The 20,499-nt window shown below is 43.7% G+C and overlaps 1 protein-coding gene across 1 annotated transcript; it reads right to left on the minus strand.

Moving 5' to 3' along the window:
- Nucleotides 1-10,031: 10,031 nt before the first annotated feature.
- On the minus strand, nt 10,032-20,057 carry LOC127755744 (putative B3 domain-containing protein Os11g0625400). The gene is given in 15 exon segments (XM_052281407.1): nt 10,032-10,528; nt 10,600-10,703; nt 10,706-10,762; nt 10,856-10,936; nt 11,316-11,613; nt 11,696-11,791; nt 14,656-14,720; nt 16,754-16,844; nt 17,716-17,809; nt 18,094-18,283; nt 18,363-18,382; nt 18,545-18,610; nt 18,744-18,903; nt 19,006-19,130; nt 19,250-20,057. Coding segments are annotated over 7 exon segments (942 nt in total). The 5' UTR covers nt 14,713-14,720; nt 16,754-16,844; nt 17,716-17,809; nt 18,094-18,283; nt 18,363-18,382; nt 18,545-18,610; nt 18,744-18,903; nt 19,006-19,130; nt 19,250-20,057; the 3' UTR covers nt 10,032-10,279.
- Between the last annotated feature and the right edge of the window lie 442 nt (nt 20,058-20,499).

Here is a 20,499-nt window from a genome sequence, read left to right on the forward strand (position 1 = left end):
TATAAACACTTCATCACATGGTATCTCAAAGAAAATGTATGCTGCCCCATAAGTTGATTTCAAAATACAAGTTGATGCTTAGCTTATCATCGATAGCACGATTGTAACATACCCTGTAGCTGTCTTGAGCTGCACCTCCTTCCTCGGTGCCCACAGATTTACTGGTCCCAGGAACATCTTCAAAAAAGCATCTTCCAAGCCCAAAAACCACAGCAAAATATTAGAATATCACAAATCCCACTGAAAATAACATGTTAGACAGAAACCAAGAACAAGTTCTTTTTTTTTTGTAAAAAAGAATTACCATGTGCATTGCTCGGGAGTAGAGACGCAATGTGTCCGTCGCTTATGAGGCATGTTGCTCGATCCAAGTCCTGCTCAATCAGAGTCCATCCGCTGTCAAAATCAGCACATTGCCACGATCAATCAGCAACAAACGTATTTTAGCGACACAGTGATTCAGAAAGACGAGGTGGTGTCCCGACTCCCGAGCTGCGCTGACGATTGAATAAGAGCAGCTACAATAGCAGACTATTAGCCAACTATAAATATATTTTAATAAGATAAAAGATGAGTGGGAAGAGCAGCGGGCTACATATCTGTAGCTAGCTGTAGCATAGACTCTAAAATGCAATGTGTGTATGACAGGTAGGATCATATATTAATAGTATAGTAAGACTATTGTATGAATTGGCTATTAAATCGGCTATAGATGAATTGGAGCCAGTAGTGGGCTATACTATTAAACTTGCTCTGAAGAGTAAGGGACAACACATAGGCATCAATCCCGCCGACTATAGATGGCCATGTGGGCCGCCCGGCACGGCACGGCCGTGCCTGGGCCGAGGCTTGTCAGGCCGGCACGGCCCGACAGACGCACCGGGCCGTGCCGTGCCAGCCCACATGCCGCACACACGGCCCAGGCATAGCCCAACATGTCTCGGGCCGTGCTGGGCCGGCCCAAAGGCACAAAGGTCCATCGTGTTTTTCCTCAGAATAAGTCTAATTGTCCTCCCTCCTATTGGGCAGGGATATATATATATATATATATATAGCTAAAAAAAGTCTATTTTTCCTCCCTCTTCTTTGGGCTGTGATATATAAATAGCTAAAATAAGTCTATTTAGGGTCCCTATTCTTTGGACAGTGGCATTTATATATCTATTTTTAGTCCCTATACTTTGTGTGCCAGGCCGGGCTGACCGTGCCGGGCCAGCCCAGCGTGCCGGTGGGAAGGCCCAGGCACGGCCCGGCGGTAGGGTCGGTGTAACATCATCAAATTTTAAACAAAAATTTGACTGCATTATGCTGGCTTTTGACTAAATTAGTAAAATTTAAAAGTTTAATTCAATTTCTTTTTTATTCTTATTTGGTTCAAGTATTACTTCTTTAAAACCCTATTATTTTACCCTAATTATTCCCTTATCCTAGACCTTAGCAAATTTGAGCAAATTCTCTCAAATTTCAAACCTTAGTTTATTTCTTTAAGTTTACCCTTTTAGTAGTGAGAGTTTGCTTTACTCCAAACCCCAGTGAAACCCTTCCAAACTTATAGAATAAATTCATTATTTTCTAGGGAAAATATTCAAAATTCCTGAAAAACACTATTCATTGCATCAAAGGTGTTCGATGAAATGTCTAGCCCAGCTAACACAGCCCAACACCCATTCAATCTTTCACAAAGTCTAGGTTGGGTCCTTGGTGACCACAACCCACTCAAAGCCGTGGTTTTCTTTGCCTTCTCCTCCCCTTTGCGCGTGCCGCCCAGGCATCCGACTTTGTCGCACGCCGAGTCGCTGCGTGTCGGCTTCGGGGCCGCATGCGCCTGCCCGATCGCCTTGGCGCGCCGCTAGCCGTTCGACGCCTCTCAGACCGCCGCCGCCACACCAATCTTGACGACGACAAAGCCGGGACGACCTCCACCGCAAGAAATCGCCGCCCGACGCCGTGCACACCCATCCAAAGCCGTCGCCGAGTCCGAATTTGCTTCTACCCAGGGTAAATAGCGCCAAGACTTGCCGCACGGTTGGATTGAAGATATACGATGGTTTCCCCTCTCACAATTCAAACCAATCACCGTTGTGCCGACCATTTTAACGCTCGCCGCCGCCGCGCATCGAGCCCGGATTGGCACCAGCACGTCGCCAGCCGATTCCACCCACGGTCAAGTCAATCCTTCGCCAGTAATAATTCGAACGTGGCCTCCCGCCACTCAAATTGATCTTGCCCTCCCTCTCACAGCCCTCTGCCACCCCTGCCATTCCAATTTCCGAGCTCATCAATGGCGTTGATGGCGCCCGAGCTCATCCACATCCTCTGGCCCTATAAATAGGACCCTAACCCTTTCCTCGTCCACCATCGATCATCATTAACCATAACCCCAGAACCCCGAAGCTCTGTTTCGCCAATCCATCTCATCAACCACTCTCGCCGTCGGTCGAACACCTTGTGCGCGATCGACTCCACACCCCTCCATCCACCCTCCACCCTAAATAATCCATAGAACACCTATATCCTACCATGTTCTAGCATACTAAACCCTAATCAAAGCCCTGCGTCGAGTTTCACCTTGTCGCACCGAGCCGAGCACCGCCTCTGCTCTGCTATGTTCTTTGCCGCCAAGAAGTTTTTCCGACCACAATTCATCATTTCAACCGATCTCGGTGAGTTCTTCCGTTTTATCCATCTACATACTCCCTAGAGTCCATTTTTGCAATCGGTTTGCACTTCCATGCCATCCTTTGGGCTGCCGACATGAGCACGACCGCCGCCAATGGAGGCGCTCGTCGGCAAGTACTTTCCACATCTTTCCGAAGGTCGGCAAGTTACCTAAACCCTTCTAGGTATCCTGTAGATGCTCTAGGACCCATCTCCAAGCCATGTCTAACTCTCACCACCCCAATCACCTTCACGGCCTATCCATGGCACCGCCGCCCTAGCCGCTAGCCCACCCACACATCAAATTGACCCCTCTGCCGCCGTTCGCCGTCGTCGGAGAACCCTAGCTACCTCCCCTCCTCAGCCGCAACCCCTTTCCCCCTCTATCATTGCCGAAATCCCTAACCCCTAGCACCGCCGGCCGTATTTGGGGAACGGCTGGAGGTTGAAGAAGAGAGGAGAGAGAGAGACTGACCTGTGGGACCCGCACACAGTATCATTTCACATTTAATTGATTTTCAAACTTTAAAAGCCCATATCTTTTAAAATATAGATCCAATTCCAGTGAAACTTGGACCAAAATTCTTCTAAAATCATTCTCTACCTTTTGAGACCACTTTTTCTATTTTTCTTTTTTATTTTATTTTTTCCTATTTTTGGATTTTATTTGAATCCCTTTTTGAAATTTGAATTTTATATGTCTAACCCTAGGTCTTGAGGATTCTTCTAACACACTAGATAATATCAGTCAATCTCAGGCCATCGAGCAAGGCAAGTTACTATTCACCGTTTGATCATTTAAGCCTATATTTTACAACTATTTATTTATAGCCTTTCCATTCAATATTCTATTTTATTATGCATAATTCAATCATAGAAACCCAGATAATTTAGTATTGCTTATTTTGTTTACAATCTGGTAAAAATATCTTATACTTAGATTGGGATAGTACGTTAGAATTGGATGATTTTCGGGTGGCTAGTACTGTCTCGATCAATATAGTTATCACCAGGTACTTATGTCGAACGAACGGGTACGACCGCAGTTTCTAGAATAGGGACAGACCTAGTTATTATGTTATTTAGCAATGTGGTACCTCTGTATCGTGGTTCTTATTTTTAAGTCCTCGAGCAGGAGGCAACTATAGCCGCGAAGGGCAAATTTTACCATTACCATGTACAGGTAAATGGTTTGTGATACTCGAGTATAATTATAATGGTAATTATAAACCTTGATCGAGATGACGTGGTGTCATACGATCAGTTCCCCTTAAATACCCCGGGAACGCCAGAACTCCTATCGCTGCTGTTAACGTTGCGTTCAGAGCGCATGATGATATAAGTTCATGGAACAGGTACCATAATTGTTAATAACCTAATATTGGGCCATGACTAAAGCCGATGATTATCAGCAAGTCGTGGACTGCGGGTAAAGCGTACATCTGCTGCAGTAGAATATTTATGAAACTATTCGAATAGCCGTACTCACGGAATTGAGTACCGGGACTCATATGGTACCCTGGTTAGAAACCTAAAGTCTACGTATTTATAAACTCTTACTTCAATACTTCCAGATTGTTTATTATTGCCTTTTGCAAAGAACTCTACTATATGCCAATGCATAACATATTTCCATGGTAACTTGCCGGGTATTGTGAATACTCACCCTTGCTCTTATAACCCCTTTTTCAGATTTGGGTCAAGAGGAGGACCCCTATGATTATTACTACGATGACCCTGATAACTTAGAAAATCCCTAGAGGTTAAACCTCCCTAGTCAGAATGTATAGAAACTTCCGCTGTGTAATAGTCTTACTTATGTTTAATTAGGTAAGTACCTACTATTGTAAAACCCCCTTAGTATTGTAAACTTTAACGTATGCAATGAAGAACCAGTTATATTGTATGTATCAATATTTACTGATCCAGGGACTGATCCAGGGATTGATACATTAATCTCAGTCGGATCCAAGTCTTTAGTTTTGGGACCCGACAGCCGGGCCGGCACTGGCCCGACCCAAGTCGGGCCGTGCCATGCTTGAGCCAGGCAAAAAGCCGTGCCGTGGGCCGGGCCTTTGGGCCTCGGGGCCTTATGGCCATCTATACCACCGACGGGTGGCTGTCGGTGCGACGACGGAAAGAGAGGTGCCACAATTACGGATGAAACACTGTAATATAAACCAACCATCTAATAGCAATTTACGAATACGAGGGGAAGAACTGAAGGGGCCACTCACATTGTCATAATGGAAATTCAGAAAAACATAATCCAATTCTTGAAGTTATATCATGTAGATAGTGCAATTAAGTATTTATTTCAATTATAATGGCCATGATCAAGGAATAATTCATCAGCTGTACAAAATTCTCCGTTTCTGAAATTACCACAGGACAAGGTTTCCAGTACTCACATTGGAAGATCTAATTTTGATATGGAATAAATTTAGCACAGTATTGACCTAAATGAAATGAAACCAAATCAGTGAGAGAGCTTAAAAAATAAATTAGTGATGACATCCTATATTTTGGCAATTCAGCTGAACCAGCAACACTATATACTATTTCATTTTAACGTGAAACTGACCTATATGGCACTGATGGATGCTATAGTGCAATAGAGGAAAATATATCAACAAGAATACATTAATTTTTATTTTGAATTTTATGTCTCTTTCAGTCACTTTCGAACAAATTTGCATCTACAGACAAAAATTAAACAGGTACTCACAATTAAGTTCGGTTCTTCAGTAGTTTATCTCCAAGGTCTGAGAATCACCGTACTTCAAGAATTAGTTGCAGCTCAAACACTCTGCACTAATGGTGAGACAGTTAGCATTTTTCCTAGCTTCCAACAGATCAGGCCTGCTATCCTTTTCTCACACGCGCAGATAATAACTTTTTTATCACACGTACAGACAATAATTTATTTTCTCCAGGTGGCATAGTACTACTAATCAGTTTATTTCCTACTCTGACAGGATGTATGTTGTACTTGTTTGGAATCGGCCTATGACACCTTGCACGTGGGTGTTCCGGCAGGGGCACGGAGGAGATCGTCAAGGCGGCCATCGGTGGCGATGCGGACGTGGCCGACATTGTTGACGCCGACGTGAGAGATCGGCGTGGGCGGAGCAGACCGGTGAGGGAGGCGACGGAGTTATCACGACGCGGAGGAGATCGGAGGAGGCAAGGCGAGGGCGACGACCCCGGTGTAACGGCAGCGGCGGCAGCGAGTTGAGGCGTGAGAGAGGGAGCGAGGGAGAGAGGGAGCGGAGATTGGGGCGGCGGCGGTTGCGCTCGGGAGAGAGGGAGCGATAGCGGCTGTGCTCAGGAGAGAGGGAGCGATGGGGGGAGGCGCGGGTCGCGGTTTGGGCGTAGGTCGGGGCAGGGAGGGGGCGATCATTTGCGGGAGGGAGGTGGGGTGAATCTGGAGCGTTGGATTTCATAGAGTTAATCTGGACCGTTCCATGATGAATGAAAGAATGAGTGATGAAACCATTTGTTGAATTATAGGGTAGATATCCCATTTTTTATGACTATGTGGTTTGTCATGTCATGCTCATAAGTAAGAATATTAAGTTTCTTTGATTTGTGAATGTTGAATGACTGATTCTGAACGTTTACATCAACCGATGAGAAAAAAAAACAACCATCAGCAGCACTGAGATTCTGCCTTATGGTTTGTACTGGATTGAACTCTAATAAATTTGGACTTGTGCATTTTAGGGTTCCAATGGATAGCAATTTTGGGGCCTCTCGACCGACATCGTTGACAGGATCAGGTGAGTTCTTCAAAAAATATAATAATAGGTTAATAGCTCAAGCTTTGCCCTATATGCTTATTTGTTCCATTCATATATTTTTTGCATTATTGGTTCAGCGGGTGATCCTCCCCTTGGAGTTCTTTCAGACATTACTAATCTCAGTGCTGCTGAATTAAGAAGGAAACGTGCTAGAGAGATGTACGCTTTGTTGAGTGTGGACGAGAAGGAGGCGAAGAATAAAAGGCCCGTGAGAAGAGGCGCCAAAAGAAGGAGGAATGCCAAGGAGGAAATCAATCTAGTGCTGCTGTGAAAGATAACTACAAACCAACTCAACTCATTTAGGGCCATCTATTCTATTAATTAACCCACAAAGCGAGTGACCAAAGATATCCACAAAAGGTCATCTCCTATTTTTACAATTTGCTTCGACGGCCTCCACTTCCCCCCGACCGCGTCCTTCTTCACCACCTCCATCATCGCCCTGTACCTTCCTCTCTTAAGTCTTTTAATATTGATCTTGTTAGTGATAATGAGGATGATGTTGAGGATGAGGTTATGGATGAGGACTTGTGTAAGTACATAACCAAGGAATCTCTACCACACTTGAGTGAGTTACTTGGGAGAATTGAGGACCAATATGTAACCCTTGAGAGGCAAGAGGAATTGTTCATTCCTAAGAAAGAGTGGTCTCATGAACTCAAGGGTGAGCTTGCTAAGGAGAGAGAGAAAAATGATGCTTTGGTACGGCTTTACAAGCAAACCAAAGAGTCTCATGTTAATCTTGAGGTGGCAAACGCTCAACTTCAAGAGAGAGTGAATGGCTTGGACAAAGCTTACTTCTCTCTTAAAGAGAAGTTCGAAATCTTAAAGAATAGTGTCTCTCTCCCTAGTGAGGCATCTTGATCCAAGATTGTCCCAAGCAATGACCCCATGCTCAATATGTAAGGATATTGATATTGATGCTTGTACTACTAACTATACATCTTTGAGTGCTTTGCAAAAGCAAAATGAGAAGCTTATAGGACTCCTCCACAATGGCCTTCTTAAGTGTCATATGGGTAGTAAGGCCCTAAAGGAGTATCTAGGCTACCAAAAGGACAACTTCAATCATGAAGACCTTGAGTATGTTCCTCCACCAAAAGGAAAGGTAGATACAAGTCTGATGATCAAGAAGCCCCAAGGTCTTAGCAACTTTGTTAAGGTCAAGAGTATCATTCCTAATGATTGGGCTTCACAATGTTTATTTGATGCCCTTATGTTCTTAGGAAGAATGCTAATGGTCGTGTTGTTGGTAAATAAGTTGGCCCAAAGGGCAAGAGTATTTCCATCGAGATAGTGCTTTGGGTGCCTAAGGCACTTGTTATTAGCATGAGAAGACCCAAGCAAGTATGGGTACTTAAAACTAAAAATTGATCTCTTGTAGGAATACATCTCCGGTGGAAGAAGTTGGATGATTGATAGCGGATGCACAAAGCACATGACCGGAGAAGAATCGATGTTTTCATGTCTTGATCCGAATGACACATCACAAGAGAACATAGTCTTCGGGAACGATGAAAAGGAAAAGGTAATGGGATTAGGTAAAATTGCAATCTCCAATGAGCTTTCCATTTCCAACGTTTTCTTGGAAAAATCTCTAAACTACAATATTTTGTCCGTTTCTCAATTATGTTCCTTAGGTTACAATTGTCTTTTCACCGATGTTGATGTGATCGTCTATAGAAAAAATGATTCCCCGGTAATCTTTAAGGGTGTTCTCAAGGGAAAGCTTTATCTTGTGGATTTCTCCTCAAGTAAAACTAAATATGAGACATGCTTAGTGGTTAAGTCCAACTCGGGGTGGCTTTCGTATTGGAGGCTAGCCCATGTTGGTATGAGGAATCTTCACAAGTTTCTAAAGCACGATCGCATCCTTGGTCTAACAAATGTGCAATTTAAGAAAGGTAGGGTATGTAGCGCATGTCAAGCCGAAAAATATTTAATGTTTTTTCTAAATGTGCTCAAATAATCCAAATAAACAAAATGATCTTTTATAAGTTCCATTTAATATTTTACCTTTATAAGTGTTCAAACATAGTCTATAGTGCGTGCCCGCGCGAAGGTGCGGGCTAACTTTCTTAGTTAAACAAAAAAAAAAAAGGGTTACACATTACGTTATGATGAATTGGAGTAATATCTGGCTTCCCAACTTGAGGCCTCGAGGATGTGGATGACGATGGGAGGATCCTCGAACGGGATGGTCATCCCCAACAGGGCAGCGATCCGTGCCCTCGTCTTCTCCGCCGTCCGCCGGAAGTAGGCCATCGAGTACTCCAGCGACTCCGGCGACGTCCATCTGTCGCCGGAGAACCGATAGTAGCTCAGCGCCTCCGCCTGCCTCCCTATGTCCACCGCCTCGACGACAGCAACGACGTACTTGCGCGGGAGGAAGGGCGGCGGCCGTTGGGTGGACACGTCGCGGGCCAGCTCCGTCAGCAGCGTGATGCGGGGCCCCGTGGCCGGCACCGGGACGCCGTCCTCCGTGTCCCTCACGACGGCGTCCAGCGCGCGGCTCAGCTCCACGAGGCGGGCGGCGCCGTCGGCCGCGGACCTGAGCGCCGCCATGGCGTCGACCTCGCCGACGACGCTCCAGAGCTTCGCCTCGACGTGGTCGCGGACGAGCGCGTGCAGCTCCTCCGCCTGGCTGACGCGGACGCCGGTGACCGCCACGCGCAGCCCCCCGTCCTCCGACGCGCGGGGATCATCCTCGGCCACCTCGCGGAGCTCGTCCAGCGATGCGACGGTGACGGTGGCGGCTGGCTCCGACGGTGATGCGACGGTGGCGTTCATCGTGTTCGTGTTGCGCGATTGGTTGAGGAAGTCTCGGATTTCTGTTAGTGCGATTTTCACCGGGTGTTGGTCTTTCTTTTAAATCGTGGAGCACACACCGATTCCGAATCCGAATCGTAGAGCACAAACCGTCTCGCATCGGGAAAGCCCAAGTCGGTTCATCCCCCCGAAAAATCCTCAAATATCTCGCCATCAAACGAAACCGTCCGCGTCGCGATGGATCTCGACCAACCCCAGACGATGCCCGTCTCCGCCGGCGGCGGCGGCGGCGGCGACCGGCTGAGCAAGCTGAGCGATGGCGTGCTCGGCCACATCCTGTCGTTCCTCCCGGCGAAGGAGGCGGCGCGCGCGGCGGTGCTCTCGTCGCGGTGGCGCCACACGTTCGCCGCCGTGCACACCGTCTCCCTCGTGGAGCCCGACGCCCCCGTCGTCGACCACTACGAGCTCGCCGGGTACAGCCCCGGGTGGGGCCCGCCGGCTGACCCCACCGCGACGCCTGACTCAGCGGAGCTGCGGGCTGCCAGCGTAGTCGGCGGAGCTTGGCGCGGACGGCAGAGGCGGGCGTGGCCGCGGCGGCACGAAGATGGCCATGGAGGCCACGTACGCAGCCGCGCGGTCGACGTGGCGGCGGTGAGCCGGTCTTGGCCACGGACGCTCGCTCGTGCTGTTGATTTCATATACTAGACGACGGGGCGCGCCAATGTCGCGCCGCCTGCACGCGGACGAAACGAACAGAAATAAAGGTGGTGGTTATACTAACACAGTGAAAAGGAGGTAGCGTGAAAGCAATATAGCAGGCGACGTATACCCTGCTAACTTACTTAGCTGTTCATACATAAGTACGTTGCTTAACTGGTTGTTCTAATAGTGTATAAACCTAGGTGCCATAACAATTTTACAAGCGCAGTTTGCATGGTAGCCTTATGAGGTGCAGGGCTAACCGACAGTCTAAGAGAAGCTAGCAGATTTTGACAGCAAATTTATATGATAGCAGAGAGATGATAGGATGGGTTGTATTGGCACCATCTTCACAGCACATCGATTGTTGCCTGCAGCTGGTTCGTTTTGTAGAAGTGGAAGATGCAAAGTGATCCCAGCTCTATGTTGTTCTTTATTGCAAAATGGGCCCATCCCGCTTTCAAGTTGTAACGATCGTCTGTTGATTTGTGGAGGATCATGGTGGATGAGGGGTGTCCTGCAAGTTGTACTTTGATCTTTAATGTCTTGCGCCGTGCAAGTGGTGCAATGTACTTCCTTGAAAATTCCTTAGAAAAGTACTGCCACGAGAATTGATTATTAGGGTTTGATTAAGCAAATGAATTAAACAGTAGGAGATAAGTGCCCTTACCACCCTGTCTTGTTTCATGAATGTTGCGTTTATGGTAGTGATATCAAATTTGTTTGACCTGTGCAGGAACTGTGCAATGTCCTTGATGTAGTTCTTCACCTCAGTGATAGCTTGGTGCCTTTACTGCAAAAACACATTTCTTTCACAGTGCGCTTTGAAGGGGCTGTTAAAAGAGATGAGAATGAATAACCAAGCAAATATGAAAACAAATGGTAATGAACATAATTGGGAAAAATATGTTGTTAAGTATTTGTACCTGTGGAAGTGGATGCAGTACAGTGTTTAAGCCTGTGCTGGTTGGGTTGCTGGATGTTTGGTTTGTTTTTTGTGGTTTTCACTGTAAGTTGGATGGCATTGAAAGAACCAAACAGAGTTAGAAACACAGGGAAGCAGAGCGATAAGTGAAGGTGTTAGGATATGTTGTTGGGTAGTACTCCCTCCGTCCCAGAATATAAGAAGTTTTAGAGTTGGATACGGTTATTAAGAAAGTAGGTAGAAATGAATGATGGAGGGTTGTGATTGGATGAGTAGTGAAGGTAGGTAGGAAAAGTGAATGGTGGAGGGTTATGATTGGTTAGGAAGAGAATATTTGTGGAGAGGTTGTTATATTTTGGGACAAATCCTGATGGCCAAAAGTTATTATATTTTAGGACGGAGGGAGTAATAATTATTTTTTTTTCTGTAGAGACTGTGTACTCAGGTGTTTTTTTGTTTACCTGGGCGATTAGGTGCAGCCTCTGATTCACTGATATCTTCTGGAACTGGGCATCTAAGATGTCCGTTTTTGTTAAGCACGATGACATGTATCTTTGAGGATGATAATGCCTTGAAAACAACATATTCTCCCAGTTGCAAACCAGTTGCTTCTATGAATTCCTCCCATCCTTCTGTCATGTATAGCTTGTTAGATGATTTCTGTATTCTAATATTGACCTCTAGCTCATGGGCTGTCACTAACTTGACATTTTGCTCATCTTCTAGCTGGTAAGTTCGTGTAATCGCGCTTGGAACACGCTGCAGAATTGAAAGGATGCATCAGCACTGTTTTGTGTTGGGTATCTTATAAGGTAAACAAAATAGCTGGTCCTAAGTTTACCACATAGTGCTGATTTCCTGTGGTCAGCCTGACCGTGGAGAATATTGGCGGATCCATCCCTATAGCTGCAAAATATGTTGTAGAAAGGATTTGTAGCTATATATTTATGTTTGAGTTCCTCCATGGTGCGGGTACATGTTATTAGAGCAGTGTGTGTGAAATATAAGAATGCAGTAATAAGTAGAGATGAAGAAAGGAGGGACAAAACCAAGGTATATATTGTAAGTGATGGCAAAGTTAAGTACTAAATGGTTATTATGGTGGATTGCATGGTTCATGTATGTATTTGTTGTTATGGACACTAAATAAACATTAGGGGCAAATGAATATACATATATGAGGCTAAATTTAAAAAAGAGAAGCATGGTACGTATTAAGTTGGAGGAAATAAGCAATATATAGGGAGTATGAGGTACAGGAAACGGGAATCTTATATATACAAAATCACATGATAGCTATAATTTTAAACTAATTCTATACCTAATAAAAAAATACGCAAGGTTTCCGGTAATTACTTCATGTAAATTTTTCATCCGTCTCCACGCATCAGTCTCCTGAACGGGTTTGTGTTATCTCCTGGGTGTCTTTCCAGTGTCCTGATCATGGAGATTCCTGGCAACAAACGCAGATACAACCGTCTGGCATTTCGCTGAGTTCTTCTCCGTGTCCTGATCCAGCGCTCGCACATGTGACACCGCATCCAAACCAAAAAGCCACAATAACGTTTGATCCTGACGCTCGACGGGATGTCCAAATTGGAACACGTATAAATCTGTACTGCTATAAAAATTGAAGATGTTTTTGCGGTCCGCTATCCGTGTTTGAGTCTGTTATAAAAATTGAAGATATTTTCGTGGTTCGTCATCCTTGCTTGAGTCGGTTTTAATTTTATGTTTTGGTTATAATGTATATCTCTTCTCTATCTCTATCTCTACTATTATAAAAATTGAAGATATTTTTGTCGGTATTTTGGTATGTCATCCGTATATGAGTCGGTTTTTAAATTCGTTTGCTTTTGGAAATACATATCCGTATTTGAGTCGTTTTTAAGATCTTTCACTTTTGGTAATACAGAAGGAATCATATAAGAAATCTGTTTGAAAAAACTTGCATGTTAACTTAAGACGATTAAACTCCTAACTGCAGCTCATGATTCTATATATATCCAAGCGAACTCCCACAATGAATTTTATCTTAACTAAACCATATAACAATAATAAGATTAAAATGGACTTCACCCGTTGCAACGCACGGGCATTTTTTTCTAGTATAGAGAAAAATGCAAAAGCTACGAAGGCGAATTCTATAACCTACGTTGAGGGATGATAAAATATATGTAGAAATGATGCTAGCACACTAAATCAAAGTGCGTTGAATACAATCGAGGGAAAAATAACACAGGTAAAAAATCCAATTGTAGGAACAGTTCATGGAATGTGAATTTAAATCGTAAGTGTAGTGTATTGAACTATATTGAGTGTAGTGTAGTGTGTTGTTTGTAGAGACAATGCTGAAGTAAGCGAAAGAAGAAAACATATGTCAGATAGAATGAGAAATGATAGTTTGAAGTAAATATTTAGAGTGAAGATTAGCTAGGAGTAGTTTCGTAGATCGAATGAGAAAAAAGAATAAGTAGCAAACCTTATGAAAGATTTTTTATATCTCAGTGTTGCTTTTCTTCTGTTATAAATTTTTTTGACATGTTAATATAGGAGAGTAGGAGGGTTAGAAATTGTAAGTATGAGTTTTATAATGTGAGGAACGATACAGGAAATAACTAAGGAATAAAGCCGATGAACGTGAGTGCAATAATAGCTATGGTTTTAGTGTGTGTTAAAAAGACCTCTTTTCAGGGGTGGAACTGGTATGCAAGTGTTTTGGTCGCTAATAGCAAGATGGGACTATTTCCGTTGATGTAACAAAGTGATTCTATCTCATATGTGAGAGGCCTATAGACAGTGGAAAATGGCAAAATAATATATTGTTTACAATAAAGTTTCAGATCTATATCTCACAAATATCTGAGCCCATCACTCTCCTTTTTTTTTATACAGATAGTATAAGCATGGTCTAAACTTGAGTATGGCGTAAACTCTATGAGCTGAATTGAGATTGGTTTTTTAGGGTTTTCTTTTTGCTAAACAAACAACAAATCCATGGGCTGTTTAGCCTAAGGAGATCCTATCTATATTCAATTCTCTTTACTGCCTGATGGTTAAAGCACTTGCAGAGAAGTATATGGTGATAGATTGTACCTGAATTACGACTTGCGATGGTTAGTGTGCAAGAGCTTCAATTGCCGGGATCTCTACATGCTACCACATAAAAGTGGTCATCTATTAGCGATTCAGGAATGGATAAAGCAGGAATCGAAAAATACAGGAAGTAAATCCATTAATAATGACTGTGAAAGTAGGATCTGCAAGATGAAATGTTGGTACATGAGATCTGCTTAGAATTGATGGAGACGTGGGATTAGACTTGGAGGGGTAAGTGGAAAGGTGGTGAATCGGTTATAAATGGTGGGTATGGGGTAGGGAGAGGGACTACGGAAGGTCCTGACGATGGATTGAGGAGTGGCTAGGGTGAACACAGACAAAGGAAAAACGCGAGTAGAACTTGTTCGTTGCGACGCGCCTCGCTGTTCATATTGGTCGGTGCACCACAGATCTGGTAAGAGTGGAAGAAGCAGTTCCAATGAAAAAAAAATTACCTTTTTAGCTTGTTCTGGATCGCTGGAGAAGACTGGTTGCTGGTGATGGCGATGAGTGGAGGGGATGGTGCTGGTGGCTAGCGCTGGCTCGTCTGGGCGGAAGGGCAACTATAGATTAGATTCCCCTTGGCGTGCAGAATCTATGCTCGTGTGATCACACTTGGACTGCACAATTGAAATCATGTATGAGCATTGTTCTATGTAGGCTAGTTTATATGGTGAATAAGATATTTGTTGTTAAGTTTACCACGTAGTGTTGATTTGCCGTGGTCAGCTTGACCATGGAGAATGTCGGTGGATCCATAATTATAGCTGCAAAATATGTTGCAAAATGAATTTGCAGGTATGTATTTATGTTTTAGTTCCTTCATAGTTTCAGTACACCGTGTTAGAATAATGTGAGTGAAATTTGGGAATGCAGTAATAACTAAAGGTGCAGAAGGCAGGGTTAAAAATTAGGTATGCATTGTAAGCGATGATAAAGTTAAGTATTAAATGGTTGTTATAGTGGATCACAAAGTTCATGCACACACTCACTGTTATGGATATTAAATAAACACCAGGGTTAAATGAATATGTACATATGACCTTAAATTTTCAACAGAGAAACATGGTACTTACTACTTTGTAGGAAGCAGACACAAAGGGCTTGAGGTGGAAAAAACAAAATTCTATACATACAAAGGTACATGGTAGTTCTAATCTTAAATTAACCTTAGAGAAAACTTGAAAGATACGAAGCCTAATTCTAGTATGCATGTTCTCAGATGATAAAATCCATGGCAAAATGATGCAACCACATTTGCCTATACCACACTCAATGAACTGGGGGAAATATTGACTTCCCAAAAAATTTCAATCACAAGAATAGTCTCTCAAAGGTGAATTTAAATTGAAAAATCTGTGCATAATTATAGAGCTAAAGGAAGTGTTAAACTTCTTGGAGTGCAATTAACCTCATGAAGGTGTTGTTTGTACAGATAATCTAAAGCAAGAAGTAACTAAAGTAAGAAAATATATCTCAGCTAAAAAGATAAGTGATAATTTGAAGTATTCAGAGCTAGGATCACTTGAAAGTACTTTAATGATTCAATGAGCAGAAAGAATAACTGCCAAAGTTTAGCATAAATTTTTGTATATTCTAATCTTGTAGTTTTCTCTTATAAATATTGCTTTCTATATATGTTAAGATAGGACAGTAGGAGTGTCTCAAATCATAGGTATGAGTATGATGTGAGGTATGATATAGGAAATAATTATAAAATCAAGTCAAATATGGTGGGAGCAAAAATACATAGTGGCTGTATTGTTGGTTAAAAAGGTTTGGTTTTGAAGGGTGCAAGGTGTTTTGCAATATGGTACTATTCCCATTGATTGCACGTAATGCAGTGAACTGGAAATTGACATATGTAATGTTTTTAATTCCTAGAAAATGCTGCGGTTTTTCCCAGTAGACTCAGCTTGCATAATAATCAATGAGTAAACATCCTAAAGCTTCATATTCCCATTTTTAGCTTAATTAACTTATCAGCACGGATAGTAAATGAATCCTGTACTTGCTTAGAATTACCGGTCTACGCATTACTAAAAATACATATGTGCAATGACCATTGAAACAAACTGAAGAACATAATCAGCACCTGGTTCCTGTTCATATACTTCCTTCCAAACACAAATAGAATTATAATAAGCTCTGTATATATGGCTGATTTTGTTCTCTGAATTTCAAAACCAGCTTTCCGGAAAGAAAATTCAGAGCCAACTCTGAATGGCCCATAAGATCATGAGATATACCATGTTGCAACCACCAGAGCAGAACATATAATATTGTGCATGATTGTTACATATTGCTACTATTGTTATCCTTGACTGAATTAATTGTCATGGGTGGTTGCTTTTTATAAGCTGATAGAGCTTGTGGAAAGGAATAACAAAAGCATCAGGAAATGCAAGCAAAATTAGTCACCATCTGTAAGTACTGTACTCCAACATTAATTGGTAATAGGTAAATTGATCGCCAAGAATGGGTTGACTGTGTGATCAACATAGAAAACTCCATCAAAATTATCTAAGAAAGCAACTTTGAATGTATAAAAGCATCAATATGACTATCTTTTTCTTTTTGAGGTTAACTATATGACAATCTTTATTGTCTAACTTTTTTTTTAGATAATGGATTAAACCTGGCTTGTACATCCATAGAGCAGGTGTACACAACCAAAACTATTAACTTGTTAAGCTAGTAGCCACAAACAATATGCATGGTCTACAGAGGTTTAATTTGATCGGCAAATATATATTTATTTTATTGAAGTAAGACGCGAAAGAAAGAGTGCAAGACTTACCACAAAGGTGTCACAGCTCCATTAAACTGTTACCTATGCTGATTGCATTTATCACATCTAGAATGCATAGAGGTTTGTTGTCTTTTCATTGCTGCTGGAACAAATGGAAAAACAAACCACTCGAAATCAAACATTGGCTTTCAGAACATGGAAATATTGCAAGCAGAAAAGACAGCAAAATCAATGTGCAACTTCTCAGTGTCATTCTGGACAAAATTAGAACTATCAAAATTAAACTGTTGATTGCATTGAGTAATCTAGAATGACGACTTTCTGAAGTTGGTCTTCATTTAGAGATGGAATTCTTTGCCAGGTTCTTAAGAAAACATGCTAGTATAAAGGGAAATTAAAGAGTGAGAAAAGATAAAGCTTTAATAAAATGACACTAATATAGATGTGACAAAGTTTTTCTTCATTAGAAGTGCAGCAAACCTTTATTATGCATCCTAAAAGAAACAGATTCTAAAAATTAAAATGCTAAAATATAGATGTGAGACAAAACAAACTACTCCTTTATTTGACATGCAAAAGATGGTCCATCTGAAGAATACTGAAATTGTTAGCACAAAATGCAATTACCCATCTGAGTGAAAAGTATATAAACTACTGTGCTATTTAATAATTCTAACATTGTTTTCACTGGGCAATTCTAACATTGTTGCAGCTAAAGCCTTTTCAATGGATAGATGGACTAAATGTATTCAATGACCAGAGCTATTGTATGTGTTTAATAATTCTAACATTGGTTAATTGGAAATAAACCAAAATATTATTGGCAGGGTAAAAGGACTATTCATTATTATCATGGCCTCTTTCTGTACGTTAATTTTTTTTCATTTAGCAGACTCCCATTGAAGTGTAGAGTACACAATTATCAGAATGAAATCTATACAATAAGACTATGTTTGAAAGACTTCACAAAATTGTAAAGGGCCTCAAGTTTTGCAATGAAAACAACTTACATTGTCCAATGGTTGTCTTTGATTTCTTGGCTGAGAATCCTAGACTCATGCGTCGATCCCACCTACCCCTTCAGGACCTATTCTGCTCCATCATCTATGACAATGTTACTAATTAATAATATAGGAAATGTTATAGATCACCCAAGTCATTCAAGTTGACAATAGGCAGAAAAGTTTAAATCAGCACAAAATCAAAAGACTCCAATGGGTAAAGACCACTTTATCAGTCACCAAATAACTAATTGAAAATTCCATGATGATATTATTTTTTTCAATCCTAAAAACTTTTATACTCATAATCTTTCTAACAAGGAAATCATTTGTCAATCACGAGAACAATGCAACTGAATTGATTAGGAGGATGGCCGAGAAACTTACAGCAAGCCGGTGAGCACGACGAATATGGCATTCATGCATGTACTCCCTTCTTCAGGATCAGCTTGGCATCATAACAAATACCCCGGGAGCAGCCACAGAAGAGGAGCACTATGACTGTGCCAATGGCCACGCCGGCCGGCGGCAAGGCTCTCCTGGACTTTGGAGCTGTAAGCGCTCTTCACGACGCAAACTGCATTGGTCAGACCGAATGTTCAGAGACATGGCGACATGTACAGAAAGTTAACTGAAGGGAAGACTTGAATGTTTACTGCTCTATGGATCCGATGGTCTGCTAGATGGCAACGCCGCATTACATTGGACAGACGCCGCGGGCGAGAAAGAGCAGTGGGACAGTGGCGAGCATGACGAGTGTGAGGAGAGGAGAAAATACTACATCAATCTGCTATTCTGCTCATTGCTGAAGAAAACAATTGAAATGTAAATAACTTACAGCAGAAGGCCGGACACCTCTAAGGGCTGTGTATAGTGCAAGCTTTCCCACAGGGATTCCCATACCCTATATATGTTGCAATTTTCAACACACATGGAAAAAAACACTCATGTTAAGCAGCAAAGTAATAGCACTTTAAACAATCCAAAGGCATGAAGGATCCTTAGCAAAGCACAAATGTCAGGACTAATTTACTGACCTGGCAACCAAGATCCCCGAGACCTAAAATGCGCTCACCATCAGTAACAACAATAACCTGAATGCTCTCCTCTGGCCAGTTCCTCAGTAACTCGAACATTCTCCCCCGGCACAAAAGCACCTCATTCTAGACAACTGAAAATTATTTACAGCTCCAACTTCTGCCATAAGTTTTTTTCAAAAGAAGTAAAAGCAAACATAAGGTGAAGGGGCAAACGACCAACAGAAATGAGCAACAGATGAAAATGATGGAAGAAACATACTTCTCTTGACCCTGTGGTCGTCTAAAGAATAAAGATTGACCCGTACTTCTGGGCGTGTACACAACGGGGAGCAATTCCTCAACGTTGTTGATCAGGAGCTTGTAGAAAAGCCTCTCATTCCTCTCCTGCAAACCAACCAACCACAAGAAAAACAACATGACATACTTGCCTAGTAAGCTGCAACCCATATCTAGTTTTCTACTGTTCTGACATTTTCTCTGAACAAGATGAAGCCAGAGCTCACCTGAAGGTCCATCAGGGCCATGTAACGCAGGCGAGGAAGAGCAGCGGGACAGGGGCGAGCATGACTCCGCCGCGCTGGAAGTGGTCGTGGCGGCATTGATTTCTGCAATGGGAGAAGGGGATCGGCCGTGGTGGTAGCCGCCGGCGGACGGGGGCGGTCAGATTCGCATCCTCCGACCACATGGAGGCTGGATTCAAACGCTGGCGGCCAGAGGCGGCGGTCGGCAGCGACGGCGGCAGCAGTGGCGTGAGGCGGAGGTGGCGCGCTCCACGACGACGACGACGTGCCGCGAGGGGGAGGCGCTCGGCAACGGCGACGTCTGCGGCAGCTAGGGCTTGGGGGCGGAGTCGGAGGCGCTCGCGGAGGCGGAGGCGGCGACGGCTAGGATTTTGGCGGCGGAGGCGGAAGCCGAGGCGCTCACGGAGGCGTAGGCTAGGGTTTCACGGTGGCTAGGGCTAGGTGGAGGCGGCGGCGCAACTGCGCAAGGCGGAGGCGGAGGAGGCGGCGGAGGCGGTAGCGCTCGGCGACGGGGACGGCGATGGCGACAGCGCGAGGGGGAGGCGGAGGTGGCGCTCGGCGCCGGCGCCGCGAGGGGAGGACGGACGTGGCGCTCGGTGCCGGCGGCGGGAGAGAGAGAGAGAGAGAGAGAGAGAGAGAGAGAGGGAGAGGGAGAGCGTGGAGGGGGGGTGAGTGGACCGGCGGCGGCGGATGAGGATGGCTGAGGGAGAGGGAGGGGCGGCGACGGCAGGCGCATCGGCGGCGGCGGCGTTAGAGGGAGGGCGCGGGACGAGAGGGAGGGCGGCGGCGGCGGCTAGGGCTGGGGATTGAGTGGGTTAGTGCGCGTAGATTTTCGAAAAAGCCCCTCATTTTCAAGTTTTACAGCGCGGTCCTAATTGGCGATTTTTCTATCCTTCGCATGGAATATCTGGCCTTCATAAGGGCCCAAAAGTAAAATTACATCTCAGGGAATACTGTTTGACAGGGACCTCTGTCTAATTACGCGCGAACCGGAGGGCTTTTTAGTGGGTTAGTGCGCGTAGATTTTCGAAAAAGCCCCTCATTTTCAAGTTTTACAGCGCGGTCCTAATTGGCGATTTTTCTATCCTTCGCATGGAATATCTGGCCTTCATAAGGGCCCAAAAGTAAAATTACATCTCAGGGAATACTGTTTGACAGGGACCTCTGTCTAATTACGCGCGAACCGGAGGGCTTTTTCGCAAAAATCCACGTCGCGCGTACCGTTCCTGGCC

The sequence above is a fragment of the Oryza glaberrima genome, chromosome 11, assembly GCF_000147395.1.
Source record: "Oryza glaberrima chromosome 11, OglaRS2, whole genome shotgun sequence".
Lineage (NCBI taxonomy): Eukaryota > Viridiplantae > Streptophyta > Magnoliopsida > Poales > Poaceae > Oryza > Oryza glaberrima.